This window comes from Equus asinus, chromosome 7 (assembly GCF_041296235.1).
Source record: "Equus asinus isolate D_3611 breed Donkey chromosome 7, EquAss-T2T_v2, whole genome shotgun sequence".
NCBI classification, from domain to species: Eukaryota; Metazoa; Chordata; class Mammalia; order Perissodactyla; family Equidae; genus Equus; species Equus asinus.
In genome coordinates this window covers 82,440,620-82,468,509 of record NC_091796.1, presented here as the reverse complement: position 1 = coordinate 82,468,509, position 27,890 = coordinate 82,440,620, and the positions used below count along the sequence as shown (strand labels likewise).

The 27,890-nt window shown below is 44.4% G+C and overlaps 3 protein-coding genes across 10 annotated transcripts in view; 1 reads left to right on the top strand and 2 right to left on the bottom strand.

Moving 5' to 3' along the window:
• COQ6 (coenzyme Q6, monooxygenase) lies at positions 1–14,847 on the bottom strand. 3 transcript variants are annotated; one of them, XM_014835649.3, is made up of 13 exons: positions 14,715–14,847; positions 14,299–14,574; positions 8,601–8,735; positions 7,166–7,224; positions 6,748–6,871; positions 4,507–4,637; positions 3,694–3,801; positions 3,544–3,606; positions 2,994–3,101; positions 1,117–1,319; positions 922–1,037; positions 584–750; positions 1–138 (listed from the first exon to the last, which is right to left on the bottom strand). In XM_014835649.3, exons 1-13 carry the CDS (start codon positions 14,737–14,739, stop codon positions 109–111), a joined length of 1,545 nt encoding a protein of 514 aa, XP_014691135.3. In that variant the 5' UTR covers positions 14,740–14,847; the 3' UTR covers positions 1–108. The 3 variants fall into 3 exon arrangements, with proteins under 3 accessions (XP_014691135.3, XP_070370152.1, XP_070370153.1); XM_070514051.1 differs by lacking the exons at positions 4,507–4,637; positions 14,715–14,847 and having other exon boundaries at positions 14,299–14,526; XM_070514052.1 differs by lacking the exons at positions 584–750; positions 14,715–14,847 and having other exon boundaries at positions 14,299–14,520.
• FAM161B (FAM161 centrosomal protein B) lies at positions 14,727–27,181 on the top strand. Its single transcript, XM_014835640.3, has 9 exons — positions 14,727–14,865; positions 17,140–17,459; positions 18,222–18,772; positions 20,362–20,708; positions 21,204–21,331; positions 22,799–22,963; positions 23,203–23,302; positions 24,725–24,867; positions 25,601–27,181. Exons 1-9 carry the CDS (start codon positions 14,812–14,814, stop codon positions 25,737–25,739), a joined length of 1,947 nt encoding a protein of 648 aa, XP_014691126.3. The 5' UTR covers positions 14,727–14,811; the 3' UTR covers positions 25,740–27,181.
• The window catches only part of ZNF410 (zinc finger protein 410), a 43,456-nt gene continuing 42,679 nt past the window's right edge, over positions 27,114–27,890 (bottom strand). For all 6 annotated transcript variants that reach the window (XM_014835646.3, XM_014835648.3, XM_070514047.1 and 3 more), the window contains one exon: positions 27,114–27,890. In XM_014835646.3, the coding sequence (XP_014691132.1) occupies positions 27,852–27,890 (39 nt within the window). In that variant the 3' untranslated portion in view covers positions 27,114–27,851.

The window sequence follows — 27,890 nt, the reverse complement described above, 5'->3', positions numbered from 1 at the left end:
TTCTAAGGTTAAGTAAATTTATTAAATTAAATTAAATCTTGAGAATATATGATGGTCTTGGGAAAGGATGTTCTTTTGTCATCCACATAATCTCCAGAAGGGGAGCATTCATTTGCTTGCAAAGGCCATAATCTGTTCCTGGAGAAAAATGAAACAAAGTGAGTGATAAACTCTGACACTAAAGTGTGAGGGCAGGTAAAGAAAATACTTTAAAATATCCAAAGTGATTAAAGCAAAAACTTAGCAAAAGATCCAGATAGATACCTCCCAAAAGTTCCTCCAAAGTGTCTTTAAGGGGAAGTTTCTCAGGAAAGAAGCTGGCCAAGCAGCAAAAGTAGCTTAAACATCTTTATCTTTAAAAAATCCCTACTGACTACTTTAAGCCCTTCCTTATATAAAGGTCCTGCTTAGTTGTGGGCCCGAGCACCCACAAGCCCAGCAAAGACTCTCTGCTCATAACCACTGGGGAAGGTAGACAGAGACCATAATTTTATAAGCAAGAAAATTAATTCAAAGAATTTAACAGTCATTGGCAAAGTGAATCCTCAGCAAGATTCTTGGAGAGCCGTGAGCGCCTTCTTACTTTGAGTGGAGAGACTGCATTTGTGGCCTGCAAGCCCCAAGTCCTGAGCAGCACAAGTGGAGTGGCACTGGTGGAGTAGAGCCGTTTTAGCACATCAGTAGCAGCCAGAAGAGCAGTGTTGTGACGCTGTCTGTCTGTTTCATAACCTGTGAGGTGGCTCATGGAGCCTGGAGGAAAGAGGAAAGGTTAAATCCCTAATCCAACAGTGAGCTTTTCTTTCCTAGCAAACCAGATACACTTATGTCCACCACATCTGGCTACTGAGAGCCATTTTGGGGTCCTGATCTTCCCTAACTACATTACTTCTGGATACTTGTTTAAGATACCTGAATCCTTACCTAAGTCTTTCCCATTGAAGGCTGCAGTACTGAGGTGGTGGACCAAGCTGGAGATATCCCCAAAGCCCATGTTGACCCCTTGTCCTGCAAGTGGATGGACTCTGTGGGCTGCATCCCTATGAATAAAGAAAAGTTCAGGTGTGGCCTCCAGGAGCAGAGTGAGACGGGAGCAGCCCTGCTCTCTTATTATCTTACCCAATGAGCGCCAGCCGAGGCCGGACGTACTCAGCAGCATGTCCCAACCCAAGAGGAAATAGTGCTCGGCTTTTGGCATCCACCCTGGCTACACTTGGGGGCAGCTGGCGAGCTGAGACCTTAGTGGGCTTCAGAAAGGCAATCGCATAGTGCAGCATGGTGCCAGCTGAGTCGATGAAGTCCGTGTGGTTAACATCACTCCACTGAACAGCATCAGCCACAAAACAAACAAAGTAAAATTTCATCAGTGACTAGCAGGGAATTAAAAATTCAACAAGGAAAACTTTTTTATAACCAAAGCCAAGGATAATGCTACCTAACATGCTTAAAGTGATCTGGACCACAAATGATAAGCCCCTCAAACAAATGCAAAACATAACTTCCCATCACTCCTCACAGATTTTAGGATCAAACTGCTCACCAGCTGCCCCTGCCTACCTCTGAACTTCACCTTTCATTGATCCCCACCCTCAATAACCATATGCCAACCACAGTGTAGCTCATTCTGCAACATCTCCTTGCCTCTGACATCCCCCTCTGCTTAGAATGTTCTCCCACTACTAGTTCACCAGGATAACATCTCAGAGCATCCAGAAGCTGTCACCTCTGTTTGTAAACCTCCCTCCAAACCCTGCTGTGCTCCCATAGCATCCTATGCATACTTCTACCACTGTACTGAAATTGTCATTTATTTATCTTTCTCTCTCACTTGACTACGAGCTTCCTGAAAGCAGGGACTGTGTCTCATTTGTCTCTCTATCTCCAGAGCCCTCTACATAGAAGGCACTTGTAACTGTTGCTGAATGAATATGCTGCAAAGGCCTGTGCCAGGAATATATGCTAAATGACTCAGAGAGGGGTAGCATTCACATTTATCTTGGAAGCCACTTCAGTATGTTCAGTTCCTTTTATGCTTATTGTTACTACAGAGCAGTGGAGCTCAAGTAATTCAGTGTAAACCAGTGTGAAGTCATTAGTAAGGTTGTGCAGTTCGGTGGTTAAAAGCACAGGCTCGAGGCCCAGTCTGGTTTCAGAATCCAGCTTTGCCACTTGATGTATGACCTTGAGTAAGTTACCCCTCTTTCTAATGGGCCTAATAATAGTACCTATCTCAAAGGGTCACTGAATTAAATACACAAATACACACAGAACTCAGCGCCTGTACCTAGCACGTAGTAAGCACTCAACAAATGTTACCAATTATTACTATTAGTGAATTCAGATAAATGTGGCACTTAAGCCCAAAAATATGGGTGCCCACGTTATCTAAAGGTTGTGTCTACTCCAGAATAATTATTACCATTTGTCGAGCATCTCTAATATACTAGGTATGTTACAAGCATTTTACATAAATTCTCTCATTTTAAAAGACTTTCATTACTATTACTAATTATTATTATTAAACCCTGAGAGGTTGGTGATACTATTTCCATTTTTCAGGATATTAACAGGTAAAACCAGTACTGACCCCTTGTCTGTTTACAAAGCTTACTCTTACGCCCCCTGCTGAAATGTGCTCAGCCTCTCCCCACGAACACTGTGATGAATCAGGCTGCAAAGGTTCAGGTACTGGGAACCTAGACGAGCTGTTCAAAATGATCCAAGTATCACAGCTTCAGAAAAAGTTACTTATCCAAGTAACTACCACCCAGGCAGCTGTTTTCAGGTAGCCTAACAGCAGCCTACAACCCTCAGAAGAGCACACAAGTTATTAATTTCTGCTGTTCTGCATTTCCCTGAACACCCTCCTCCATGTAATCCAGATCAAGCGTTACAGTTACAAAGGGGCAGCTGGTTGGTTATTCCCTTCTTTACTCAAAACCACCTTTCTCTACCTACCCTGCAACACATCATCAGCTGGACAAGCCGATACTCACAAAGGCAGAGTTAATGGCATCCACAAACTTTTCCTCATCCATGCTGACCAGCTCTGCTGCGTGCTCATGGGATGTGGACCAAACCAAGGAACTCAAGGTGTCTGAGAGCTGCGTCAAAGGAAGACCATCAATACTAAGGACTAAAACTTCTGTTCTTGGGAGCTCTCAAGCATAAAGGAAGATAAGAAGAGGAAACAAAGCTAGCCTGAGCATATTCCCCTGAAACCAGAAAAAGACTGAGTGAAAGGGAGGGGCCAGCCCCGTGGCCAAGTGGTTGGGTTCGTGCGTTCTGCTTCAGTGGCCCAGTGTTTCGCTGGTTCAGATCCCGGGCACGGACATGGCACCGCTCATCAAGCCATGCTGAGGCGGCATCCCACATGCCACAACTAGAAGGACCCACAACTAAAAATATACAACTATGTACCGGAGGGCTTTGGGGAGAAAAAGGAAAAATAAAATCTTACAAAAAAAAAAAAGACTGAAAGAAAGTGAAGTCTTAAAAGAGGAAGGCTGGAGATGTTTAAGCAGACTAGCCAGAAGGACTTCTTACCGGGAGCAGAGCAATGGGCCCAGAGGGAAGAAATCTCTGCCAAGCTACGTTGTTTTCTGTGGCCTACAGTAGAGAAAGAATTTCTGTGAGAAGTACCTAGTACCTATTAAAGAGAAGTGGGGTCCCCAGATGGTGGACTCAGGATCTTACCTCTGATAAATGCAGAGTAGCGACGACAGCAGACTGGTCATAGTTCCAGCTAACATTCTGGATTCCAGCAGCCTGCCGTACTCCTGAGTTGTGACCATCTGCACCAATCTGCATGGAAACAAGAGCCTGCTAAGTCTTACGACCTCTTAGTAAGTGAAACTGTTCCAGAAATTTGTCTCTGCCTCCTAAAAGTTTTCTCTGGTTCCAACTGTTGGCAAGCCTGCTTTTTATCACAGCAGGTAACTTTATATCATGCCTGCCTCATTTGCAGCCTTAGAGGAGCAGCCTTACACATGTGACCCCAGCCTCAGCTAATGGACCAAAGCTGGACATCTGACCCAAGAGTTGCCAGCCATAGGTTAAACTGAGCCAAATTCTCCAGATATTTGAATTAGCAATAAAGTAAGCACTGGAGCCGAACAGTCCTAATGTGAGGTTAGGAATGGCGGCTACGTAAAAGGGGAAGCTGACGAACAGAAGGAGAGAAACAAACACCAGATGAAAGGAGATGAGTGACTGCAGGGACTCCTAAAAGGGAAAGAACAGCCTCAGTTTCTGACACTCTGGTTCTTGTCCCTGTGAGGCTGGCTATCCTTTATTTCATGACCTAAGACAGCCCAGGAGATTGCTTCCTGTACAGGATTTACAAGACCATCTTAACTTGAGCTGGTTTGAGTGGCACTGGTCCTTACAACCAAAAGTTTTGCCTAAAATTAACTTCAACTATAGCTTAGATCTGAAACTAGAGGCCCTAGAATCCAGGATAAGATGTGGATATGCAAGACCCCTGGCAAAATAAGAATCTTCAACTACCAACAATTTGGTCTGGAGGGTGCTGCCATCACCTAGGGTAATCTGAACCCAAGGGCTGGAGTCTGCCATGGGAAATGAGTAAGGCCAGGTATAGCCGACTGCTTTGCTCCTGTAGAGAACCGTCACTCGGTCTAGGGAGGTCAGAAGAGAAAAAAACAAACATTAGAAAGGCGGCCCACACAGGCTGAGGAAAAAGCCAGAACTAAACCTAAAGCAAAGTCCCAGGAGAGCTGTCTCTTATCATTTACTCTTAAACAAGAAAAGTAAAATCTAAAAAATAACTCATGTGATCAATGCTATGGTCTGAGAACTGATAAATGACAGAAGTCACAGGGATGAATCAGTGTCAAAAAAAAAACCAGAGGTAAGTTCCCACTGCATTACCAGCCTGCGCCAGGCACTCTCTCTGCCTTCACGCTCCTGCTCCTCTAGTTTCACTCTACGCAGAAATGAACCCAATGTGCTTTCAGAGCAAAGGAGCTGGGGATACCATAGGCTCAAACAAGTTCTGGATTTCATAAGATTTTTCTTCCCACTGGAAATCATATTACTTTTCTGATCATAAAAATGATATCTCACTGCAAAGGTCTAAACAACAAAGAAAGGTTCAAAAGGAGGAAAAAAATCACCCTTAATCATACCACCCAGAGACAACTACAGTTAAACCTTTGCCAAATAGTTTTCCAGATGATCTCCCATGTGTGTATATGCACACACACCCACACACTCTCACACACAAATGGGATCACAGGACACATACTTTTTTTCACAAATATAAGACACATTTCTAAGTGACTAAATATTAGATCTAAATTGTCTTTAAAAGCTGCAGAGAAGTTCATTACATGGATGAGCTACTATCCTATATCAAAAAGCACTTAAGTTGCTTCCAACTTTTCTCTCTCTAGAACAACCCTGAAATATGTGCAAATCATATCTGACAAGGAATTTATATCCAGAATATATAAAGAACTCATAACTCAAAAATAAAAGGACAAATAATCCAATTTTAAAATGGGCAAAAGATTTTGAATAGACATTTCTCCAAAGAAGATACACAAATAGCCAATAAGCACATGAAAAGATGCTCAACATTATTAGTCATCGAGGAAGTACAATCAAAACTATAATTAGATACCATTTCACAGTCACCAGGATGGCTATTTTAAAAAAGGGTCTGGTGAAACTGGAACCCTTGTACATTACTGGTGGGAAAATGAAATGGTGCAGCCTCTTTGAAAAAGTTTGGCAGTTTATGAAAATGTTAAACACAGAATTATTATATGACCTAGCAATTCTACTCCTAAGTATCCACCCAGAAGAAATGAAAACATACATCCACACAAAAACTTGTACACAAATGTTCATATATTCATAATCACCAAAAATGGAAACAACCCAAATGCCCATCAACTGATGAATGGATAAACAGAATGTGGTACATCCACACAATGGAATACTATTTGGTAATAAAAAAAAGAATGGAGTACTGATACATGCTATATAACATGAATGAATCTCAAAAATCCATGTTTAGTGAGGGGCTGGCCCGGTGGCGTAGCCGTTAAGTGCGCACGTCCCGCTTCTCAGCGGCCCGGGGTTCACCAGTTCGGATCCTGGGTGCAAACATGGCATTGCTTGGCAAAAGCCATGCTGTGGCAGGTTTCCCACGTATAAAATAGAGGAAGATGGGCATGGATGTTAGCTCAGGGCCAGTCTTCCTCAGCAAAAAGAGGAGGATTGGCAGTAGTTAGCTCAGTGCTAATCCTCCTCAAAAAAAAAAATTCAGTGAGAGAAGTCAGACACGGAAGAATACATATTGTATGATTCTATCCATGTATATTAAACGTCCAGAATAGGCAAATCCCAAAAGACAGAAAGTAGATTAGTGGTGCCAGGGGCTGGGGATGGCAATGGGGAATGACTGTAAATGGGCACAAGGTTTCCTTTTGAGGCGAGAGAAAAGGTCTAAAATGATATTGTGGTGATGGTGGCACAACTCTATAAATATACTAAAAACCATTGAATTGTACACTTAAAATGGGTGAATTTTATGGCATGCAAATTATACCTGAATAAAGGTGTAGAAAAAGAACCCCCCTGAAATAACCATCAGACGGTTTCTTTATGGTGGACATTCAGTATCTGTAGAAGGGATCATTTCTTCCAGTAAGTACTACAATTGTGAAGCAGTTCCCCTTCCAGAGAGTGAAAGCAAGATGGAAGAGATGGATGCCTCACCTGACACAGCCTCCAACTGCTTAGTGAGGGCGTGCATGATGACATCGTTTTCCACTATATAGCCCATGTCATCTAAATTATCCTTATCAAACACTATCAGGGCCTCCGAGCAGGCATCCCACACCTGGAAACATAAAGGGAAAGACTGTATTATAATCCAAAGAAAAGGAAACACTACTCCAATCAGAAATAGAGTATTGCTTTCCCCAGTGACAGAATCAGAAAAATCAATTTGTCAGTCCCTCTGGCAGGATATAAGGTAGGAAGAAAATTCTCTTGGGAATGCTTCCCACAATTCCTGAGACTGAGTGTGGACTGAGATTATTCCCACATTCACAGAAAACCTGAAGAACATAGACTCCCATATCTTAACACAAGGCAGACCAAGATATCTTGCCAAAAGTGATAAAGGAGGCACCTGCATTCGCCGAAAGGCTCTGTATCTCATGTTGCAGATGTGGTCCCAGGCACCAAAACCTATAAAACAAAGAATCTGTATACAGACCAGAGCAATCTCACAGGGACCCACTTCCCTCCTGGGCTCCCCTTTATCCCTCCATCTTGTTAAGTAAGAGGTTGTTTTCAGTGTTCTCCAATAACAAAAAAATACTCTCCACTTCAATCCTGTTTCATGCTAGGAGCTAAGCTACTCTGTTCTCCAGTTCAGATGATACAGCATGAAAAACGACCCAGCATGAGTTCATGATCAAAAAGTCAAATCACGTTAAAGCAGGGGACGGGCTGGCCTGGTGGTGCAGTGGTTAAGTTCCCACATCCCGCTTCTCGGCGGCCTGGGGTTCACCAGTTCGGATCCTGGGTGCAGACATGGCACCACTTGGCAAGCCATGCTGTGGCAGGCGTCCCACATATAAAAGTAGAGGAAGATGGGCATGGATGTTAGCTCAGGGCCAGTCTTCCTCAGCAAAAAGAGGAGGATTGGTGGCAGATGTTAGCTCAGGGCTAATCTTTCTCAAAAAAACAAAAAAAACCCCCAAAACGTTAAAGCAGGGGAAATAAAAAAGGAAACCAAACCCATATTTTTCTTTTTCTTCATCATCGTATTGAAGTCACAAACTCTCTGGATAAAGACTATTTGTTGCTTTTCAACTATTTTTTTTCAACTCCACAGTACTAAACAGATTCGGTAACTAACGAAACATTTATTGAGCACCTACTATGTGCCAGATACAACTCTAGGTACTGAGCATACAGTGGGAACCAAAGGGACCAAGTCCCTGCCCTTCTGCAGCTGACACTCTCGTTGGAGAGACAGAAAACAAAAAACAAATACATAATATAATGTCAGGCATAGTAAGGGTTATAAAGAAAAATAAAGCAGTATAAGGGGCTAAAGAGGGATGGAGAGTCTAATTTTAGATATGGTGGTTCTAGATAGGATGGACTGAGGGAGTAACATTTGGCAGAGACCTAAAGACAATTTTTTAATTGTTCCATGTGCACACATCCATCTATACCCCAAAGGCATTTAGCATGCAGGCTCCCTAGTGCCCTAGAGGGTGGACTCTGGGAATGAAGAGGGTGCCAGTACTAGCCATGAATGGTCGCAATTAATTCATATAGTTTCAGTCCCACCAATTCATGATGACAAAACATCACGCATAAAGTCTGCATGATGGATCCACACATTGCAGGGATGTCTTCCTCAGACTGGGAGTTGACACATTAACAATTTCAGGGGTCTTCATCTTCAGCTATGCACAAGATTACCAACCCAACCCCTCCTCGGTGAGCTCCCTGCTCGCCAGATGCTCTGGTGACCCTGCCCTAGGGGACACACTGGAAAGCCAAGAGAAATAGGAGGTTGGTTCTACGAGAGAGGATCTTCTACTCACTACTGAGAAGGGTTGCAGAGCCAGGGGAAATGGAGCTGACTCTGTTGCTGTAAGTTTCTGGCAATTTCTCCAATACTTTCTTTGGACCTACTTCTAGCAAGAGGATTTTCTTGTCACAAAAGTGAACATCATATCCTAAAAAAAAAAAAAAAAAGCAATATTATATATCATTTTAGGAAAATTAGAATTTATTCCCTTTCTCAATTCCAAGAGAAGCAACAGATTAACTAAATCCTTAGCCCTCAGGATACAAATTCCTCACAGGGCGCACGGAAAGGAAACGCCATGTGGAGTCTTTCAGCCATGCGAACCACCCGACCCATGACTGTAGGGCCTCTCCAGGCAGTCCACCACGCGCCATGTGCAAAGAAGGGAATAACGGCAAAGCCATAACAAGCCAAGAGAATTCCCTACAGAGGAAGAATGAAGTTAAAAAAGGAAGGCTGCGGTATTTGAACACCAGTCTTCAAACTATTAAGTCACTATAAATCACAAATCTTGTTCAACAGAAAAAGAGAGCTCATAAGCAAAGTCACTGCAGCCTCAAGATTAAATAAAGGATAAAAAACTATAGTTTGTAAAAGAAGGAAAAGGAAGCCAAAAAACACATCAATTGTACCCCCCTAAAACATCTGGCCCTAAAACATCTGTGTAAGAAAGTTAAAAAGGGGACTTGAGGACTTTGTCACTGGGTGACTGCAGCACAAGAGACAGTCCCTCCACAGTGTCTCAGAGAAAGATACAGGGAAACGATAAGCAGTGGAATCGCCGCTGCCAAGAAAGGAGGGAAAAAAATGTGATGCGATTACCAGAGAGAAGAAGCACTACAGGTTTTACTTAATAACGAGGAAAGAAAACCCACAAACCTCCACCCTCCTTATATTTTGGAACCTAAATGAGAAGAGTGGCACTATTCTAACATACAATGAAGGAAGTGAGAAAATCAAGGTCAACCAGTTGTCCAGGCAGTGAACAAGAGAGTCCACCAGGTGGACCGGGCCGCCCTGCGGGCAGCAGCAATCAAGCAGTTTTGCGTGGGAGGATGGGAGCAGGCGCCACACTCTGCAGAGAGGGGACTGCTTCCTGGTCCATCACACCTCTACGCCTTGATCACCTTGATCTAGCAGTAGCCACTCCACCAGAATGCACACCTGCCCCCTCCAGATCCTACTCACTCAGCCTCACCTTCTCAGCAGCGTTCATAAAACACCCACGCACCTCCTCCCCCAGGACAGGTCAGTTGCTTGTTTCTCTGGAGCAGCTTTCATTTCATTCTTCCTTCTATTAGTTATTTACAAATCTCTCCTTTGCTAGATTCTAAATTCCTTGGGGACAAGAACCATCTCTGTTCTTATGGCTCCTCAATCCATAATGCAGATACTCAATGTCTTACCAGACATTTTTCTTAAATGAGAGACTGTGAAACTAAAAGGAAAATCATTACATTTCCGAACTATTATAAAATATAGCCAGGTTCAATATTTTATTTTTTAGCTATTTAATGTAACACTTTAGGATACTCATTTGGAGAAAAAAATACTAGAGAATATAATTTACAAATAACAATGTGAGAAGGAAATATAGATATTTCAAGCCTAAAACATAAACTAATCTGAGTTTGAAGAAAAGAATCAAGGAAAACATAAACTCACTTATGGAGAAATATGAAGAGCCTATTGGAAATTTTTCACTTTTAAAGCAGCTGTCTAAAATTAAGAGGATGTTGAAATAAAAAGTAAAGTTGATCAGCATATAAACTATTAACAAAGAATATTCTTTGGGATATCTGATCAAGGGGGACATTAGCATGCACAAAATCCCAAGCACTGGGCTGGAGGACCCGCCCAGGGTCAGTCTCCCTCTCACACTGCTCAGTCTCAACTGCTGTACAGGAAGAAGCAGAGGCTTGCTCACTGGACAATCTGCGTGACGGATTCCCAACCCTCCCAGAGCTTCAGCTGCTGTGTTTTACGTTCAGTATTTCCTCTGAGCTTTCTTAGGAAATTAGCCGGTGTGCGAACAGTTTTTCGTAAGCCTATGTTTGGCAGTTCTGACCAACTTAGAGCAGTGACTCTCACCACCTGGGGTACTCCGCCCATGACCTTTCTTTTGTAAACTTCAGCAGAGAATTCTACACTGTAATTGTCTGTTTAAAGTCACTCCTGACTTTAAGAATTGATACTTCTGTGGAAGAGACAGAAAAATAAATAGTCACAATACAGAATTCTCTGTTTACATTTATAAAAGAATTGCCACTTTCTCTCCTTGAAGCGTCAGGGGAGAGGGTGAGAAAAAGTACAAAATAGGAAGAAAAAAATTAATACAAAGATAACAAAACACCAACATTGTAACGCTAAAGTTGTAGTAAGATTGAAAATTGTTTCAGGTACATATCATACAGAATTGTAGAAAAAATTAAGAGGTAAAGTCACTAAAAGACAATTAAGCTCTTCCCAGTGTTTCTCATTCGCAAAGTGTGGTCTGCAGACCTCCTGTATCCATCTGCGGAGGTATTTGGCCCTGGGCCCCATCTGGACAAACTGAATCAGTCACTGGAAGTGGAACCTGGAATCCACATTTTTAAAATATGTCCCACAAACTAGTAACAATGATTGCCTTTGAGGAGAACTGGCTGGCTAACAATAAAAAACAGAAGTCTTACTTTATATGCTTTATAGTGTATACCCTATACCCATTTGTGTTTCAAAATTCCCTTTGAATTTTGTATATGTGCCTGTCTTAGTTATTCAAAACTCAAAAACAAAACAAAACAACACAGGTGATTCTTAAATGCACTCAAGTCTGAGAACCACAATTTTAACCCATTTACCAATAGGTACAACCAAAATAGCTGTCAGGGAGCAACGGTCTACACCTGCCAGAAAGTTTTATCTGTCTCAGAAACGCTTTGTATCTCCTAATTACTGACTTTGGAGTGCAAGTTACTTAACCTTTCTGAGCTTTAACTTACTTATCTGCACAATCTACAATCAAGCTGCTTATAAGGATTAAGTAAAAATGTATGCAAAATACTTCAAAAGATGCTATTCATAGCAAGTGTTCAATAATTGATAATATTTTACGTAATTACTATTTTATATAATTACCATGAGCCCATTAGCTCATACAAAGCATTACTTCCCACCAGTTTCCCATCTTAGGTGTACAGGGTTCACTGACCTCCCCACCTTTCGGGGCCACTGGGACCTGGGCCCTACATGAAAGAAAGAAAGTGTTTGGGCTAGGGGCCAGAGATGGCCACTTCGACCCTGACTCCAAGGCACAAGTTAATAAGAATATGTCCTGCGTCATGTTCCTTGTCTGGGCTGGCCACCCCAACGGGCACCTGACTGACCTACAGAAACATCCCATCCATGGGAACAAGAAGAAATAACTCTAAGTATCCAAATGTCTGAAACCCCAAGTTAGAACCCAGATAACATTAGGATAAAAGAGAGTCACAAGCAAAGAACAAACGGGAGTCTCACTGAGGAGAGGACGCTCTGCCCCAGACCAAAAGAATCAGCACTCCTGACCGCCGCAAACCTTTTGGAACTTCCTTGGCTGATTGTGGTGTGGATGTTGTAAGTACCGATTTGTAGCTCTCTGCCTTTCTTTTCCTCACTTTATTACCCTCACAAATAAACTCTGATTGCTTAAACAACGAAGTAGCTTTGGCAGTACCTGTCATTTCTTATCCCCTACGGTTGCAGGAAACACTACGGAAGATGTGTCTGTCATCTCCTGATCGTGAAGTCAACAAAGACTGCCATGCAATTAGTCGCCTTTAATTTGTCAGGCCAAAAAACTCAAATCCAATTTCTAAAAGTCACTGTACACTTGTTAACAGGAAACAATCTGGAGTTTGGTGGCTGGGATTCGAATTCTGACTCTGCTACCACCTGGCTGTGAGACTCTGGTCCTTACTGAACCTTGCTAAGCAAGTTTCCTCACATAAAATATGAAAATAATATCTACCTCACAAGGTAGAGGAGCAGCCTGAACTATACATGCAAAAGCAAAGTCCTTACCTCCCCTTACACACAAAGTTTAACTCAAAGTAGCTCATAGGCTTAAAGTAAGAGCTAAAATTATGAAACTCTTAGAAGAAAACAGAGGAGTGAATCTTTGTGACTTTGCGTTAGGTAATGAATTCTTAGAGATGACACCAAAAAGCACAAGGGGTAAAAGATTGATAAGTTAGACTTCATCAAAATTTCAAACTTTTGTGCTTCAAAGGACACCATCAAGAAAGTGAAAGAACAACCCACAAAATGGGAGAAAATATTTGCAAATCACTTATCTGATAAGCGACTTGTACCCAGAATATATAAAAAACCGTTACAACTCAATAATAAAAAGACAAATAGCCCAATTTAAAAATGGGCAAAGGTTCTGGATAGGCATTTCTTCAAAGAAGATCTACAAATGACCAAGGAGCATAAGAAAGGATATTCAACGTCAGTAGTCATTAGGGAAATGTAAATCAAAACCAGGAGATAGTGGTTAAGTTCACTCGCCCTGCTTCAGCGGCCCAGGGTTTCGCTGGTTTGAATCCTGGGTGTAGACATGGCACCGCTCATCAAGCCATGCTGAAGCAGCGTCCCACATGCCACAACAGGAAGGACCCACAACTAAAAATACACAACTATGTACTGGGGGGCTTTGGGGAGAAAAATAAAATCTTAAAAAAAAAAAAAAAACCCAGGAGATACCACTTGACACCCACTACCATGACTATAAACAAAAAGGTAACACAAGTGCGCTCCACGATGTAGAGAAATTGGACTCCTCATGTATTGCTGGTGGGAATGTAAAACGGTGCAGCCACTTTAGAATACCAGCACTTCTTCCAAATGTTAAACACAGTTAACTATATGACCCAGCAATTCTACCCCTAGGAATATATCCAAGTTAACCAAAAACACATGTCTATACAAAAGCTTGTATACAAGATAATAGTAGCATTATTTGTAACAGCCCAAAAGTGGAAACAATCCAAACATCCATCACCTGATGAACGAATAAACAAAATGTGGTATATCCACACAATGGAATATTATTTAGCCATAAAAAGGAATGAAGTACTGGCACATGCTACAACCTGGATGAAACTTGAAAACATTAAGTAGATTCCATGTATATGGATATATCCAGAAAAGGCAAATCTATAGAGATAGAAAGTACAGGAGTGGCTGCCTAGGGTTGAGGAGTTTTGGGGGAAATGGGCAGTGACTACTAATGGCTTCAGGTTTCTTTTGGGGATGATGAAAATGTTTCAAAACTTATTTTGGTGATGGCTGCACAACTCTGTGAATATATTAAAAATCACTAAATTGTATGCTTTAAGTGAGTGAGCTTTATGGTACGCAAATCATATCTCAATGAAGCTCTTTTAAAAACAACGCCTAGCCCAATGCTACAATGCCTGATCCCTTCCAACTGTGCCCATGACTAAATAACCCTGGACGGGTCTGGTTCCCCACGCGCTGGAAGGACTCCTAAGGCCCCTCCCACTTTTGACCCTTCGCAACCCTGAAGAACCAATGCTTGACTTGGGGCCCTGGGTCTCCTCTAGGCAGGGACCACAAGATCCGCAACGATCAGACTTCGGGCAAACAATGCCAGGGCTCGCATAGTCCTCGTCGCTGCTCCACAGCCCTGCGCCCCGCCACTACCGCCCCGGAGCTGTGCTTACCCAAGGCACAGGCCATGGCAGCACCCACCAGGCCTCCACCCGACACCACCACGTCGTACACGGTGTCCGTCGCGACGCCAGACCACCTCCGGCAGGAGACCAGCGGGCCTCTCCGGGCAGCTGCACGTGCAGCGACCCAACGGCTAACAGCCAGCCGGGCCGCCATGGTGCCCATCTGCGCCGCGCTCGGCGCCCCGCTCGGCCCGCCGGAGCTAGCACTTCCGGAGCAGAGCCCTCCAATCACTTGCAGCTTCAGCCGCCACCTCAGAACCGGAACTAGAACGTGCGAAGAGAATAGGCCAATCAGAAAACGATTCTTGCCTCCTTGGGCGGGAAGGATTGGAGGCTGCATGAAGGGGGGGAGTCATACATCCGCCAGAGAGCCAATCAGAAGAAAAGCTAAAAAGGGGCGGGACCTGGCTCGCATAGCTTGGCTCGCATAGCTAGCCCCGCAGCGGCCGCTGGGGTGTTAGCTGCTGTCGCCGCTGCTTCTGTCTCTGCAGCGCCGAGGAGATGACCGTGGGGAGGCCTGCCGGGGCCTCCGGCGGCGCTCAGTGGAGCCGTCAGGTGAGGAGAGAAAGAGAAGGGGAGCAATGGGGTCTGCGCCCCGGAAAGGAATCCGTAAGAGAGGAAACTGTTCGCCGTTGCCTTGGAGACAGGCGGCAGGGGTGTGTCACGGAGGGGCGTGGGGTTAAAATTGGCAGCGTTTGGGGACCGGGAGGCGGTCTCTGACTGGTGACCGGAACCGCTTGAGCTTTATGTCAGCCTCTTCATAGAACCGTAGCAACGACCCTCCGTTTTCGCTTATCCTCTCAACTACCCTAGGACTAACAGTACTTTTGTTGTCTCCATTTTGCAGGAAAGAAAACTGAGGCACAGGGAGGTTAAGAAATTTGCCCCTATATCCGTAGAGACAGAAAGTAAATTGGTGGTTGCTTAGGGCTGGCTAGTGGGAGAAGGGTTAGGACTGGGAGGAGTAGGGAAAATAGGGAGCGACTGCTAAATAGTGTGAGGTTTCTTTTGGGGGTGATTTAAATGTTCTAACATTGATTGTGGTGATGGTTGCACAACTCTGAATATACTAAAATCCACTGAATTATACACTTTAAATAAGTGAATTGTATGGTATGTGAATTATATCTCAAGAAAGGCATTTTACAAAAGAAATGTTCCTAAGATCTCACTCTCCTCAGGAGCAGAGTAAGGACTAGAGCACTTACATACCTGACTCAGAAGTCAGTGTTCTTTTCTGTGTTAGAGCTGGACCTCAGAGAACCCTGTAAAACTATCACCAAGTGTCACCGGGAGGCCTGCTCCCAAGGGGTTTCCAGCTGCAGCCAGTCATCCCAGCCCCACGCTCGCCTCATGCTACTGTCCTCCAGCCACACTGGTCCTCTTTGTACCTCCAGGAGTCAGATCTGCTCCTGCCTCAGGTCCCTGCCTCAAGGCCTTTACATTTGCTGTTCCTTGAACCCAGAACCCTCTTACTCCAGATCTTAGCAAAGCTGGCTCCTTCTCAAGTGTCAATCCAAAACTCCTCCACAGTGAGAAAGTAAAAATCAGCCCGGGACTGAGAAAGCCCAACTCAGACTGTAACAGACACAGATAAGGCCAGCAACAAGATCAGCAGAAAACAGTGTTTCTCAAAGGGCCATGCTGTACCTGCAAAATGACTAACGCCCCCTTCATCTAATGATCATGCTTACTTACCCAGCCCCACTTTAGTCTCATCACCTTTTGAATAAAAATTGCTTAATCACCCACTTACTACACTGTGCCCTCTTCGTGACAGCATCCATCCAGTGTTGATCCCTGCCTCCCCTAACCCTCCTCAGGGATCATTCAGGACAAGCTAACCCCAGAAAAAGCCCCTCCCAGTGGTCTTTATCTGATGGGCTTTTGTCAACAGGGAAGCTTCCCATAGCCACTCCATCACTCTGTAATCTCACAGTTTGATGGCTTTCATTGAATTTATTACCATCTTACATTGTCTGTCTCCCTTCACTAGAATGTAAGCCTCAGGAGAGTAGGGACCTTGTTTGTCTTGTTTTCAGCTGAATGCCCACTGCAGATTAGGCATCCAGTAAATATTTTCTGAATGAATGGAGTATTTAAACCCAGTTGGATTTCCCACTTTCTGGGACATTGCTCTTTCAGCTAGACCACACTGTCTCTCCTGTTAATTATCCATTCCTTAACAGAGTGGAAATTTGCTAGAATATGAGGAAAGCAGAACTGTAGACAGGGGAAGCAGGAAAAGAAAGTTTGGCAACAAGTAGGTAAAACTCAGGTAGAGCAGAGTGTGGCCAAGGTCACAGGTAGAATTCCTGGAGCGCAGGGACAGGATGCATGGTGCAGAGCAGGTACTGTGCATGCTCACCGCGCTGCGTGAAGCAGGGAACCAAGCACACCCCACATGTCAATTTGTGAAAATTCTTTAAAGCAAGGAAAATATCTCATTTTTCTTTGTTCCTCCCCAGTCTCTAATATACAGAGGCTTATTCAAAGTGAAATTAATAGTTATGTTTGAGTAAATTTAAAATTATAGTATGATGGGGCTGGCCCGGTGGTTAAGTTCGCACGTTCTGCTTCTCAGCAGCCCAGGGTTCGCCGGTTCGGATCCCGGGTGCGGACATGGCACTGCTTGTCAAGCCATGCTGTGGGAGGTGTCCCACATACAAAGTAGAGGAAGATGGGCACGGATGTTAGCTCAGGGCCAGGCTTCCTCAGCAAAAAGACGAGGATTGGCAGTAGTTAGCTCGGGGTTAATCTTACTCAAAAAAAAATTTTTTTTTTAATAAAATTATAGTTTGACCAATGGTCTATTCTATTTCATTTTAGATATTTCCCCCCAAGTCCTCCTCAGGCACAGAGGCAGAAGAGGAGCTATCTGGGGATGGGCTGGTTTTGCCCAGGGCTGGCAAACTCGATGAGTTCCTCAGCCCAGAGGAGGAGACTGATTCTACTTCTGACTCTACTGGGAGCTTTTACGAGACCCTGCAGGTACTAAGGCAGAAAGGCAGGTGGTGCCTGTTGGAATCTCTATGTCAGTCCGACCCAGACAGTGATGAGAACCTCTCTGAAGATGATGAGGACCTGGAGAGTTTCTTCCGAGACAAAGGCAGGGAGAAGCCACAGGGCCAGTGCCCCCAGTCTCCAAGGTAAGGCACTGCAGTTCCACAGCTGCCTCACTGTCCAACCCTGGCCAAGTCATGTCATGGCTCTGGGTCTCTTCTTCCTCAGTAAAGCAAAGGCCACTTCTGCACGTTGCCACTTAGCCAGGGTCCAGCTCAGAATTAGCCTTTGGATCCAAACATGTTCTGATTCCTACCCACCAGTCCTAAATCACTTTGGGTAACCCTTAGTCACCTGAAGCACTGGGTTGATTAAAGGGATGCCTCTCTCAGACACACTACCTCCCTGAGAATGGCAATGAGCCACATTTACCTAGGCCAAACCCTCTTATGTGCATGTATACTTTATCTCATTTAATATTTATTTTCTCCTCCCAATAACTCTGCAAGTAGATATTATTTTTGCCATTCTACAGATGACTAAATTGAAGTTCCAAGAGAACCATGCTCAAGGTCACACAGCAAGTAATTGTTTGAAGCAAGATTTGAATCTGGGTCTGACTCTAAAGCCCTCCCCTCTTCTCTCTACCAAATGAAAATATTGGAGGGCAAAGCGTCAATTCTTGGATCAATTCTGAGAAGAGACTTCCTACTAGGGCTGCTAGGATGGCTGTGGGAAAGAGAGAGGATAGTTGAGAAGTGCAGGCTTTGAGGCCTGTGGGGCTGTGATGTTAGGCTGACAAGCTGGCTGTGACCTGCTGGAAGGGAAGACTGGGGAGGAGCAGGGAAGGGGAGCTGGGCCCCCTGGCTGCCCTGTCCCCCATGAACAGAGCTGCTTTCTCCCCCTAGGTGTGGCTCCACAAGGCGCTGCAGCTCCCTGAGCACCCTTCCCTCCAGCATTCCCAAGGGCCAGCCCCAGCCACCCTCAGGCTCCAGGTCTCCCTCCCAGCACAAAAGCATCAGCTCCTGGGTGTCATCCATCACTGTCCCTCAGCCTTTCCACATGACGCTGCGTGAAGCCCGGAAGAAGGCCCAGTGGCTGGCCTCACCTGCCTCCTTCGAGCACGAGAGGCAGCAGGCCCAGAGGCAGGGTCAGGAGGAGGCGGAGTGCCACCGGCAGTTCCGGGCACAACCTGTGCCTGCACATGTCTACCTGCCGCTCTACCAGGAGATCATGGAGCGCAATGAGGCCCGCAGGCAGGCAGGGATCCAGAAGAGGAAGGAACTGCTCCTCTCTTCCTTGAAGCCCTTCAGCTTCCTGGTAAAGGAGGAACAGCGAAAGGAAGCCACTCAACAGAGGGAGTTGGCCGCCACAGCTAAGGCCAAGGTCCCCAAGCAGAAAGCCACCAGAAGGATCCCCAAGTCCATTCTGGAGCCAGCCCTCGGGGACAAACTCCAAGGTAAAGACACTCCTGCCACCTTGCTGCCTTGTACCTGGGGGTACCAAGAGGTGCTGGAGGGATTTAGTTTGGCTCTAGGGTCAGCCTGGCTGGCAGATGAGCTTTCGGTGGACCTGCTAGAGGCCACGCTCAGTGCAGGCCATGGGGTAGGGTTGGGTCTATTTATACAAAGGGGGAGCCCTGTAAGGAGTGAGGAGTCAGAGGTCCTATAGTGCCCTCTAGGTTTGTCCTGTTGGCCCCTCTCTCAGTGAGTCGATGCGAAGGCCTCTGCAGCAGCACAAGTGTGAGAGCAGAGAACCAATGAGACATCCAAGGACCAGCTTAGGCCAGTGCCACCACTAGCCAGCTGCCCCTGAGGAAAGTCCCCTCACTCCCTCATCCTGGTGAGGTACATATTCCAAAAACTGGAGCTTGATTAAGGGACTCAGGCTTTATTCAGTCATTCAGTAACATGTGCTGCGCCCCAGGCACTATTCTACGGTGAGTAAACCGACATGGAGTTCGTGGACATGGGAGGAAGACAGATAATAGACAGATAATGACAAAAGTGATGAGTTATTGCAAGATTAAAGGGGAAAGCCTGGGGGTCCTATGGGGCATATAACAGAGGGACCTGACTTAGGGTGTGGTAAGGAGTAAGAAGAGTTAGGGAAGGTCCCCAGGGAGAGGGAGCACTGGGGCTGACCCTGAAGGATGGGCCTCCCTCAATGAAGAGGGAGGAGGAGTGTACCAGGAAGAGATACAGCATGGAGGTAAGAGAAGGCTGAGCACATTCAAGGGATGGAAAGGTCCAGGGTAGAGAGAAGAGGGCGTGGAGAGGCAGAGGCAGGCACCAGCCAGCCACAGGAGCCTTGTGGGCCATGGGAGGGAGTTTAGACTTCATGCTAAGGGCACCAGGGAGCCACTGAAGGGTTTAAATAGGGTGGCTTATGATCAGACATGCAGTTCAGAAAGATCACTCTGCTGTGGAGATAATTAAAGGGGGAGGGCAAGAATGGAGGGATGTTGATTTATAGGAGGCTAGTTCCAACAATTCAGTTGAGAAATTTTGAAACTCATAGCAGGGACAGTGAAAAGAGACTGGACTGGAATGTGGTTAAAGAGCAGGAGACCACAGAACTTGTGACTGATGAGATGAGAGAGGGAGGAGTCAAGAATGATTTGGGCCATGGGCTTGGGCAGTTGGTGGGTGTTGGGGCCTTCCTCTGAGATGGGGAGACCTGGGAGAGGAGCAGGTGACTGGGCCAGCCCTCCTGCCTCGCTTCTGAAGAAGGAACTGTGGAAAGTGCATGCTCAGTAAGTGTAAATGGTAGCTGCTTCTGCAACCTGATTGGCACACGGCAGTGGTGTCATGGTCAACATTTATTAACGAGCTCTCCAGAAAAAAGGAAAAGCAAGCTGATTTGTAGAGTTTGCCATTTTTCGTGGTATGAATATTCCTATCCTGGCCAATTTCAAGCTTCCCACACGATATCAACTGGCTCACGAAATTCCTGTTGCTGGTGTTTTAAAGAGGGAAAGTTCTCCAAACCTTTTGGTATGAGGCTTGATCCCTTCTCACCCATCACCACCCTGCCTTTTCTCCACAGAAGCTGAGCTCTTCAGGAAAATTCGCATCCAGATGAGAGCCCTGGACATGCTCCAGAAGGCCTCCTCCCCCATCGCCTCCTCCAGCAGCCAGGCTGACCCACGGCCTCGCACAGCCACCCGAACCCAGGAGGAAAAGCTTGGGTTTCTGCAAACTGACTTTGGATTCCAGCCTCGTGTGAATCCTGCTGTCCCTGACTATGAAGGCCTTTACAAGGCCTTCCAAAGAAGAGCTGCCAAGAGAAGGGACACCAGAGAGGTGACTCACAGCAAGCCCTTCTTTCTGAGAAATGCCAGCCTACGTCGCACTCAGCGGCCCTGTGATGCTGCCGCCTCTGGAGGGAGGACGGTGAGAGCTCAGGCAGCCATGGGAGGGGCAGGGCCTGAGGCCCAAAATACAGGCACAGGCCAGGTCTTAATGGAAGGCACTTCTCATGACATTTTTCTGTCTTTTTTTAAAACACTGGCTCAGCTGTAAGCAGATCCACAATTCCTATAAACTTAGGGTCACAAGAATACTTCCTTTCCTTACCTTCAGAGGGAATTTTTCTAGAAAGAGATTGTGCAAAAACAAGTCCAAGCAGATCTGGAAGGCAGGGAGTTGGGATCAATTTCTTGTGTCCCTATACCAATTCCAAATAACTCTTCTCATTAGATTTAAAAACTTTAGAATTGATATCTAAGTCTTGGCCTGATTACTAAGCTGGAGATCTCATTACCCTTGCCTTAATCCCAGGAAGAAAAAAGAATATTCTGACTAGTCCTTCACTGAAACGGAATCCTAGTTAAGATAGAAATTAATCACACATGCTGTCCGACCAATACCACCCTTCGTTTCTTTTAGGACTCTGTGGAGCCACCTGTTACACCCTTGCCAAGGAGTCGTTCTCTGAGTGGCCTTGCTTCCCTCTCCGCCAACACCCTTCCTGTGCACATCACAGATGCCACCAGGAAGAGGGAATCTGCAGTCAGGTGAGTGGTCAGGCTTCATGAGACTTATAATGCTCAGCTCTTGGCCTAAATGCTGGAAACCAGCCTGCTGCTGGGCATCCTGTTCGTTATCAGAGGCCTAAAGGGGTGGAAGGGAATTCTCTGATCAAGGACAGGAATACAAGTGGCTGTCCACACTTAGTGCTGGAGAACACCTAGCCGTCATTCAGCAGATACTCATGGGGGACTGACTTGTGCCAGGCATAACGTTAAGGCTGAGATACCTTGTGGAACCTATGCTTTAATATGTAGTCTGAAAGACAGAAAAGCAAAGAAGTTACCATATTTGGGGAGTAGTACAATGATGGGGGACTACGGGGGCCTGTGGGGGCACTGAGCAGCCTGGAGCAGAGGGCTCTTGTAATAGATGTCTAAGGTGAAACCTGAAGAATGAGGAGTTAGTCAGATAAAGGCTAGAAAGAAAGAAGGTTCCAGACAGAGAGAACATGGGTGAAGACCCACAGATGAAAGAGGAAGCCATTAGGAACAGGCATGCAGAGAAGCATGACGGCAGGGGGCTGACCCTGCCATAGAGATGAGGCAGCCATTGCACAGATTTAAGATTCTCTGAGATTCATCTCGGGGAACTATGAGAAGCCTCCTTATTTTTTAACTCTTTAACTGACCTGACTGTCATGATACTGTTCTCATCCAGCCAGCGCCCCAGTAGAGTTCCTCTACTAGGCCTCTGAGTGGAAGTCAGCAGGAGAGGTTGTGGTATAACAAGCAGCTTAGCCCTAGAAGAGGTACTCTCCATGGTACCTTGTAGAATGATGTTTACACTAAGTGCTGCAAGTTGACCCCAAATTGTGCGTCGAAGGAAGCCTATTTCCAGTTTGTGGAAATGCAGATTTGTATTCCCAAAGGACCATGAACCTAGGCACCTTCCAGCCCACTGTATATAGCAAAGTGCTCAAGGGCAGACTTGGGAATGAGACATCCTGGTTCTAATCTTGGCTTTTTCACTGGCATACTGGGCAGCTTTGAGCAGGTAGCTTACCCTGAGGCTCGATCTCCTTGCCTATAAAAACAGGGGCTTATGGTCCTTACTTCATAGGGTAGTTACAAGGATTACAAAAAAAATGGATAATAAAGCATTTATTGCTCCCTGTCTGCACTTGGTTCAGGGTAGGTAACTCAGCAAATGGTAGCTGTCAGTATTATTTTGTTTCCATACAGGCAAGAATCCTGAGTGTAAGGATATTTTAACTCACATGTTCAATTAGTTAACTTCTCCTGGGGCAGAAAAATCACTGTGTCTATAGTGCTAGGAAGGCTTCATCTGCCAATGCATTTAACCTCAATCTTATTTTTTCTGAAACGCCAGTGTGGTGATTACTCACCCCATTCATGGAAAACACCAGTTTACTTTCCAGAAAAGCTACTAAGCTTGCGTTTAAATATACCCAAGTTTGTCATCTGTATTCTTTTTTTGCCCCCTCTCTTTAGAAGTTCACTTGAAAAAAAGGACAAAGCAGATGAGAGTACTCAGTGGTTGGAGATGCACAAAAAGAAGTGTCAAGCAATGTCTAAATCCGTGAGCTTGCGTGCAAAAGCCATGGATCCCCATAAAAGCCTGGAGGAGGTGTTCAAAGCAAAGCTGAAAGAGAATCGGTCAGTGTCCTCCACGTGTCAAAGGAGTGCCTGTCTTGGGATCCAATGGATAATTGGCCTTGGGACTGGCAAAATGGAGGTTTTAGGGTAGGCTCCTGTAATCGCACTGAGTCAAGGATTTTGCCAGGCACAGTTCAGAATTTACAATGTCCTTGGGGAGTTACTCTGCTCAATTGGAATGAAGGGTATTCCAGATTGGAAAAAGACAGAATTCATTCTAAAAATCTTGTTAATTCCAGGAAAAATGACCGTAAAAGAGCAAAAGAGTATAAGAAAGAATTGGAGGAGATGAAGAAGAGAATACAAACAAGGCCCTATCTCTTCGAACAAGTTACTAAGGTAAAACTAAATCATTCATTTTCCTTCTGTCTTGGATGGAAGGGCTCTTAGGAATGATTAAACAGTTTAAAATCTGAGCATTAAACATTTCCTTGAGGCTCAGAAAGATTCTGTTTGGGCTCATTTTAATTCTACCATCTTTCCCCAAAATAAATAGTGCAATGATGAATGTTGCTTGGACTGATTTCATCCAAGACTGGACTCCAAAGGCATCTATAAAGGGATATTTCACTTCCTGGAGTTTTCACTATGGTCTAGGTTTCAGTTTGAATCAGAGTAGGGGTTAGATCCCAGACACATAGTGGCAGTTTGGCTGTGCTAGTAAGAATAACTTACTAATGTCATCTCTCCTCCTGCAGTGCTCCTGCCCTGGACATACCCCCCCCCCCCAAACCCACCACTACAGCTGTAGCACATTTATAGGTCTCCAGAGTTTGGGATACTCACAAGCATCCTACAAGGCCCTTTCCAGATTAAGTGGCTTTCGGGCTGGAATAATCCTTTTTAAGATGTTCTCTGGACTTTTAGGGAAGTTAAACTCAGCTGAGTTCTCCCTAAGGCTCTGGAGCTACCTGAACAGCCTTACCGAGGCCACCATCGAGCAGCTTTGGGCTGCATCAGGCTCTGTAGGTCTCTCTCCTCTCCAGTTTCAGACAAAAGTCGGGGTTCCCTAGCGACCTGATTCCAACTTCTGGGCATTCTCTCCACCATATAGCCAGTGCATTATCTAGGCATTTCCTGGGTTCATTCTCCACCCCTATACATTTATCACACACACACTGGACTGTCTTGGATTTACTTAGAAGCTTGTATTGTTTAAAACCTCTCAATAACCTTTTCTCTTTTTATTTTTTCAAGCAAGCTCACTCTCAGATCTCAACAGATCTTTCACCACTCTAGGAAAAATACAAAGTACTCTATATGATTTCGCTCTTAAGTAGTTAAACAAAAAACAACCTTGTTCTGGTTCACATGCAGACCATCTATCTATTGTTAAGAGTGTTACTAATAGTGCTTATTTTCTGTTTATCTTTTAGTGTTCCTGATGATGGTTTGGTTGCTTTTAAATCTTAAAATTAAATCTTATTAAAAATAAATCCTAAAATCTTAAAAGTTTAGTCTTTTTCATCTAGGTCTCACTTGGTCTTCCAAAAATCTAAATCCTTGCTTCTCAAAGGGATAGCTCCCAAATCAACAGTTGGCATCTCCTGGGAGTGTTAGAAATACAGAATTGCAGGCCCCATCTGAGACACACTAAATGGGAATTTGCATTTTAACAAGATCTTCAGGTGGGTCCTATGTATTTTAAGGCTTGAAAACAAGGTTCTAGGTGAATCTAGTAAGTACACAAGTTAAGCAAGTCATTTAGAATTATCTGGTAATTCACAAGACAGCTACAGCAGATCAATTTCCATTACACAGGACCTTGCCAGGAAAGAAGCAGAACAACGGTACAGAGATTCCCTGAAGCAGGCTGGCCTGGATGAAGACTTTGTGAGAGACAAGGGTCAGGGCACCCAAGCTGTACGGTGGAAGGAGCAGTCAGAAGACCGTGACTGTCCCAGGTAATCTGAGATGCTGCTGTCATGCTCTCAAGTTGCCATCCCTAGTAATGCCACTGGAAGGAAGCTTTAGAAGAGCCACTCACATTTTGAGATCACAATCCTATATTTATAGAATACTACTCCAGAGATCTCCAAGGAACACATTCAAATTTGGAGAGTGGTGCAGTTGTAAATAAAATATAACCATTGTATATTAGGTTTAGATTCCTTCAATTTGAAACAGATCATTTTTCCAATCCCAGTTCCAATGCCATCAGTCAAAAATTCTTCCACTTCACTTTCGAAGAAAAATCATGTATATTTTTACTTCCTATAAAATGACAAAACTGTTTTTCTAGCACTCTTTTTTTGGATAATTGAAGGCAAAACCTTTATAGAGCCACAATAAAAACTATAATACCCTGAGCAATTAAAGCCTTTCTCTTCCCCTCAGCATGGGCACCATGATGTATTAAAATCCAGCACTCTTTAAAGGTAACTCATCAGCACCACCTCCTCCACTGATACCGTGTGTCAAAGGGAGAAAAGCATTGTCTCTCCATGATTCTCCATTTTGTTTTGTCTCTTAAGTCCTAATGGCCCCCTCCCCTAATTCTTATTCCAGTTTTCCCCCTAGAAATTTCCCTTCACACTCCATATAAAATAATGAAAATGTTGAAATCATCCTTAAGCCTTACATAATGCTTTCTTTAACTAAGTTTTTTTATTTCATATGCTTTAATTTATTCTGCAGCACCCACGAAACTGCAAAACTTGGCATCAGAAATCCAGAGCAGGATTTAGAAGAATCTCTGGAACAGCCTACAAGCCCCGAGAAGGAACCAGAGAAGCTGTCTTATGAATTGCTAGATAATCTCAAATCACTTGCTTAAACAGGACACTTAAAATTACTGCTTTTCAATAATATTAAGCTGCTAACTTGGGCTTGAGTCAAGGCAGGCAAAATTTAAGTTTTGAGTCATGGTTGCTCTAGGAAAATGGGGAAAATTAGCAGATAATGGAATGGTTCACATAAATCTGGAGAAGCTCAGGGTGGAGGGATCAGAGCAAGTTAAGGGCTCTTGCTTTGTACCTCACACTTAAACTATGGGTATAGAAAAAAGGGCAGAAGCCCAGATGCCTCCAGGGGCTAGTCAGGAAACATAAATGGATCAAATGGGCTGGGTGTAAAATAGTAGGGGAGAGTAGGGACTGGAGTCTTTGCTGGAATCCAGGCCCAGAATTGCCGGATCAACTGCATTTTCAATAGAAGCCAGAAATTTGTGTGTTAGCAACGAATTAAAAAATTACTTGGAAATACTGTGTGGGCAAAACAAAACACCTAGGGGGTTGACGAGTTTGCAACATCTAGTCCAGGGTTTCTCAATCTCAGCACTATTGACATTTTGGGCCAGATGAGTCTTTTTTTGGGTGTTAGGAGAGGGGGCTGTACTGTACATTGTAGATGTTTAGCATCATCCCTGGCCTCTACTCACGAGATGCCAATACTCCTCTCCCTAGTTGTGAGAACCAAAAATGTCTCTAGAGATTCCCAAATGTCCCGAGGGCAAAAATGTCCCTGGTCAAGAACCACTGCTCTAGTATAAAAGTCAGGCTACAAGAAGTAAAAACTGGCAATTTAAGAATACAAGTAATTGACATGAACTCAATCTACATAGCACGGGATGACTATGCGTGTCATTAACAAATTAAGAACTACAGTTACTTTATTTAAAACAGCAGTTAATTCTTTCCTGTTATCTGTTTAGAATGTGCCACTGTGAGTGTGTGTGTCAGCATGAGGTTCATTTTAAATAAATCTGAAGCTTCTCTGACAGCCATGGTTTTCTACTAGTAAGTGATCTTTGGAATACTTTTCTTCTCACCAATAATAATTAGATATCCTCTCTCAGTATTTGTAGAGACAGGATGGTAGCAAGAGTGCCTCCTCTAGGAGAAGTACCTTTCTCATGTTTTTTTAACTTTCTGGAAAAATTCAAAAGTATCTGTTATTATTGTCATTTTTCTAGACTGAGACAGGGTCCTTTTTGGTGATGACAGAGTGATACTCCGATAACCACTATCTGGGTTTGCTAGTTAGAGATGAAGATGCTTACGTCATGTTCCCCAAGAACATTGAGCTCAGTTTTACCTGCATGGAATCCAAAGGGTAAATCCAAGCCCTATCTTAAAGAGAAAGATTAAACTATTTTCTTAATCTCCAGTCTAAGAAAACAAATTTTGTCCAAAACAAGGAGCCAAAGAACTGACTGGGCTGTTTTGTTTATTTTCAAGGGAAAACATTTTAAGCTCTGAACCATGTGATTTTTAACTTAAAAAAAAAAAAAGCTTTTAACATGCTACTGTATGTTCCATAAACAAAGAAAACAAAGTGACCAAGTAGAGGTGTATAGGACGAGATAGTACCTCAGCCTGGGCCAAGTAGGGATTCAAGTAATTTATTTTTTTGCAGCCCAGTGGCAGAGTCTCTTACTCAGGTTGCTAAAGGGAGAATGTCACAACAGAATTGACATCACTCCCTTCTCCAAAGCAACAAGGCATCTTGAAAGCTCAACTTCTTGGTGAAGTTTTATGGTTGGTGGCAGGACTTAGTTCATCCATGTGAAAAGACAGCTGGATCTGGGATGAAAACTCTTCAAAGGAAAACCTCCTCTCAACAGTCATACTGAGAAACTTCAGCCAACACATAATCATATTCACTTTTGGGAGAAGTCCATCCCAGAATTTTGCAGTGGGAAGAGAGGTAGGTATAGTTACCCAGCCCACATTCACTGCTTTCTTTCTTGTCTGGATTAGATGGTAGTTTGAAGAGAAGCTCTCCTACATTCATCTTCTATGCCAGGAAAGATGAACAGAGGCAGAAGCGAGGTTCTGTCCACAGATTCATTTTGGTTCTGGCAGATCGTGAGCCATAAGCATCCTGTTCCCACTATATGCGCTCTGAGATCAGATAGAGCTGCTCTTCCAGGACTCAGCACCCATGCTCATGTCCGTCTTTCAGTTAAATCTCCTTGGTTTAATAA

Excerpts from the sequence above, each read along its gene's own strand:
- COQ6 (XM_014835649.3), bottom strand. The coding sequence starts at position 14,739 with ATGCGAGCCAAGCTATGCGAGCCAG. Across the intron at positions 7,225-8,600 it reads CTCTGCAACCCTTCTCAGTA|GTTTTGGTGCCTGGGACCAC; the intron begins GTGAGTAGAAGA and ends TTTGTTTTATAG. Across the intron at positions 1,320-2,993 it reads ATGCCATTAACTCTGCCTTT|TGGAGTGATGTTAACCACAC; the intron begins GTGAGTATCGGC and ends GATGCTGTTCAG.
- FAM161B (XM_014835640.3), top strand. The coding sequence starts at position 14,812 with ATGACCGTGGGGAGGCCTGCCGGGGCCTCCGGCGGCGCTCAGTGGAGC. Across the intron at positions 18,773-20,361 it reads CCTCGGGGACAAACTCCAAG|AAGCTGAGCTCTTCAGGAAA; the intron begins GTAAAGACACTC and ends TTTTCTCCACAG. Across the intron at positions 22,964-23,202 it reads GCAAAGCTGAAAGAGAATCG|GAAAAATGACCGTAAAAGAG; the intron begins GTCAGTGTCCTC and ends TGTTAATTCCAG.